The following is a 3117-nucleotide window of genomic DNA, read 5'->3' as shown; positions in this document are numbered from 1 at the left end:
CGCGGGCTTATGGGACGGGGGGGGGGGCTGTGGGGGCGGGTTAGAGGTGGGGCCTGAGGGGGCGGGAATGGGCTGGTGGGGGGCGCGGCCTGTGGAGAGAGGGCTAGAGGAGGGGCCTGTGGGGGCGGGTCTTGTGGGGCGGATGGGAAGGGGGCCCGGGGGGCGGGGCCTATGGGGGCGGGTTGGAGGAGGGCCTGCGGGGGAGTGGATAGGGGACCTGTGCGGGGAGAGTGGCGTAGGGGCATGCAGCAGCCTCTTTCCCCTCAGTGGCCGTCGCCCGCGGACTATCAACCCCTCAACCGGGCGGCCTGCCCGGCTTTCAGCTTTGGGGGCCGCCGCCCCGCATCCAAGACCGTTGAGGCCCGCTCCCGCCCGGGGCTGCCTAGGGCCAGGGGTGCGGGTTACCGTAACCAGCCCCGGCTCCAGGCCTCTCCTCAGGCACCGGGGGGCGAAGAGGGCCCTAGCCCCAATACCTACGACATCTCTCCTGGGTGCTGGCTGAAGAGCCCCCGCTCGCCCGCCTTCTCCATGAGTCGGTCACCTACGTTCGCCTCCTGGATCAGCTCCTGTAAGGAGGCCTCTGATGGGGGCAGGACTGGGACTAAGCCTGTGGGGAGCTGGGAGCGGTGCATCGGCTGTCGCCTTAGCAGCCTGGGTGGGGGCCCCACCTCTCTGCAGCCCACACTCCAGGCCCAGCTGCCTACTACGTGGAGGACTGCTATAACTCACGCTTCCCCTCAGCGCCTGGGGTGGTCATCCAAGGCGTGCGAAGGCCCAAGCGCCACGACACAGGACCCTTCTGCACTCTGTAGCCCCCGCTTGGCCCAGCTGGCCACGGGGTGATCCATGGACCCCCGGTCTCCCTGGGGGCCCCAGTGTGGCCTTCTGACTCTCTGGGCACCTCTGATCCCCCTCCTAGCTGGCCAGTCCCTTTGTGAGCTTCGGACAAGGAGGGCCCAGCCCGAAGCCACCCACTTGCCATACAGAGACACTGTCAGTTCTTTCCAACTCTGTTGTGTCTTTGACTGGTGAGCTGTCCCAGAGATGTGGCCTGTCATGCTTGGCTTTCCTCGGCCAGGGGTCTCTCTTTACTTCCTCTTCAGTGCTGTCTTTTCTAGGGTGGGTAGGATGGTAGCCTGGGACTTCTGGCTGGGGACAGGATGGGAGGGAGACCTGTGGGCAGTACAGGACACCCTCCTGTAGAAATCCCCCTCACATTGCCCAGCAAACTCCTGATCATCTTTAAAAGTCAATTCCTCTCTACTGCCTGCGCCAGGAAGCCCTCCCTCCTCAACCCTTCACTTGTCAGGGCCCTGTCCTTGCCCTCAGCAGCAACCTGCCCTTCTAACCTAGGGTGGTCGCCAAGAGTGCCTCCCTCCAAGGGCCTCACTGCAGTTGGTGGGGACTGCACCAGTTCCCCCAGGGGTACTCTGTGCCACCCAAGTCCTGGGCCGGGGCTTGGCCCCTTCAAAAAGAAACTGCAACAGCTGCTTCGGTGGTTGGCCCTCCCCCCATTCTGCAGGGAAGCCACAGCCTACAGGGTCTGAATGCAACGCACCCACAACCTCCTCTAGGGCTGGACCACTGGGAGTTGAGTGCCAGCACCCCTGAGAATCAGAGCAGTGACACTGCAGATGGCCATCCGGGGCCCTGGGCTGACCAGCTCAGGCAGCCGGCAAGAGAGACAGAGCTGTGGGAGGCCTGGCCTCGGGAACCTGGCTCAGGGGCAGGGGGTGGGAACGAGGAGGTCTGCTCACTGCTGCACCACTGGCAACCCCTGTTGCTCCGAGTCAGAAGTGGGACTAGCTGGAAGGATGGAACAATCCCCTCCAGCCGGGCTGAGGAGGGAGGGCTTCCTGGCGCAGGCAGTAGAGAGGAATTGACCTTTAGAGATGATCAGGAGTTTGCTGGGCAATGTGAAGGGAATTTCTAGCAGGATAAACCTCAGAAGCCAAGGCACATAAAAAGGGAGAGGGCGTGATGTTCGGTGTGGCCAGGCTTGGGAGGGCTGTTCAGATGAAAGGAGATGAGCTGGTGAGGTGACAGCCTGCAGAGGGCTGAATGCTGGACCCAGGGGCTTGCACACTTAGCAATGAGGAGCTCACGGACGGTGTGTCAGACCAGGCAGTGCCCACTGACTTTGTGTGAGCTTCTTGCACTGCAAGGGTCAAGGGACACCTTGACGGCTGAGAGTTGAATTTGTAAAGTGTCAGGATGGACACTTCAGCCTGAGGGCCCACCACCTTGGGTGAACTTGGGGTTAGATGTTCACGGTGATGAGCCTGGCCATCCTTGGTCATGATCCCACTTTGCCCCCAGGTCTCTGCTAGGTCTCTGCTGGGCACCTCTGGAGGCACACTTAGATTTTAGTCGCATTTGCAACAACCCTGTGCTGTGAGCTTCATCCCTGTCCCGGTCTGACAAGGAGGGAGCCAAGCTCCAGGGAGAGAGAGGGTTGTGCACCTGGTGAGGCCCAGGAACAGGGAGCTTCCGGGACCCAATGCTCCTTTTCTTGAGGCAAAACTCTTCTCACCGTTAAAAGGCTGCTGTGAAGTCAACAATAGGATTGATTGCTCATGATTATGAACATAAAATATACTTGGTTAAAATGTCAGTTCTGAAATACATAAAGCAGGCCAACCCCGCCGGCAGCACCCCTTCTCCGGTGTCGGGCCCCCTTCCGCGGTTCCCCCACCCTCAGGTGCCCTGCAGGACCCTGCTGGTCCGGGCCGGGGGTTCTTCTGTGACCCCAGAGGAGGAAGGGTCAGAGCCAGCGCAAGCTGCGAGGTCGGGCCCAGAGACTCGGCCGCCAAGGACTGACGGACCCGGCCTCAGGGTGGGGGTGGGGCTCGGGTGGGCGGGGCTCCGGGCGACACCCGAGCTGAGCCGGGGCACAGCTTCCGCTCACGTCCGCTCAGCCTGGCGCCGGGCGGGACGCCGCTCCAGGAACCTGTGTGCGGCGTTCGCAGCGTTTCCGGGGGACCTGTTGGCGGGCGGACCCGGCCTCGCAGGGCGGAAGTGGGCGGCTGCGGGGCCAGCGACCGGCGCCGCGGGCGGGACCTGGCCGAGCTGGAGGGCGCCGGGGAGCGGAGCTCGGGAGGCCCCCGGGGCCCGAGC

The 3117-nt window shown here is 63.4% G+C and overlaps 1 protein-coding gene across 3 annotated transcripts in view; it reads left to right on the top strand.

Moving 5' to 3' along the window:
* Positions 1 to 2819, top strand: part of STPG3 (sperm-tail PG-rich repeat containing 3) — a 3957-nt gene extending 1138 nt beyond the window's left edge. Inside the window, exons 5-6 of one of the 3 annotated variants that reach the window (XR_003901800.1) lie at positions 268 to 568; positions 679 to 771. Coding sequence is in view for 2 of the 3 variants with exons in the window: in XM_029919815.1 (XP_029775675.1) it covers positions 268 to 568; positions 679 to 812 (435 nt within the window). In the remaining variant the exon portion in view is untranslated. Of the gene's footprint in view, positions 1 to 267; positions 569 to 678; positions 1009 to 2319 lie in introns of those variants that run through there. The other 2 variants (XM_029919817.1, XM_029919815.1) reach the window with 2 other exon arrangements.
* The last annotated feature ends 298 nt before the right edge of the window (positions 2820 to 3117 follow it).

This window comes from Suricata suricatta, chromosome 13 (assembly GCF_006229205.1).
Source record: "Suricata suricatta isolate VVHF042 chromosome 13, meerkat_22Aug2017_6uvM2_HiC, whole genome shotgun sequence".
Lineage (NCBI taxonomy): Eukaryota > Metazoa > Chordata > Mammalia > Carnivora > Herpestidae > Suricata > Suricata suricatta.
This window is presented reverse-complemented; position numbering and strand designations above follow the sequence as displayed.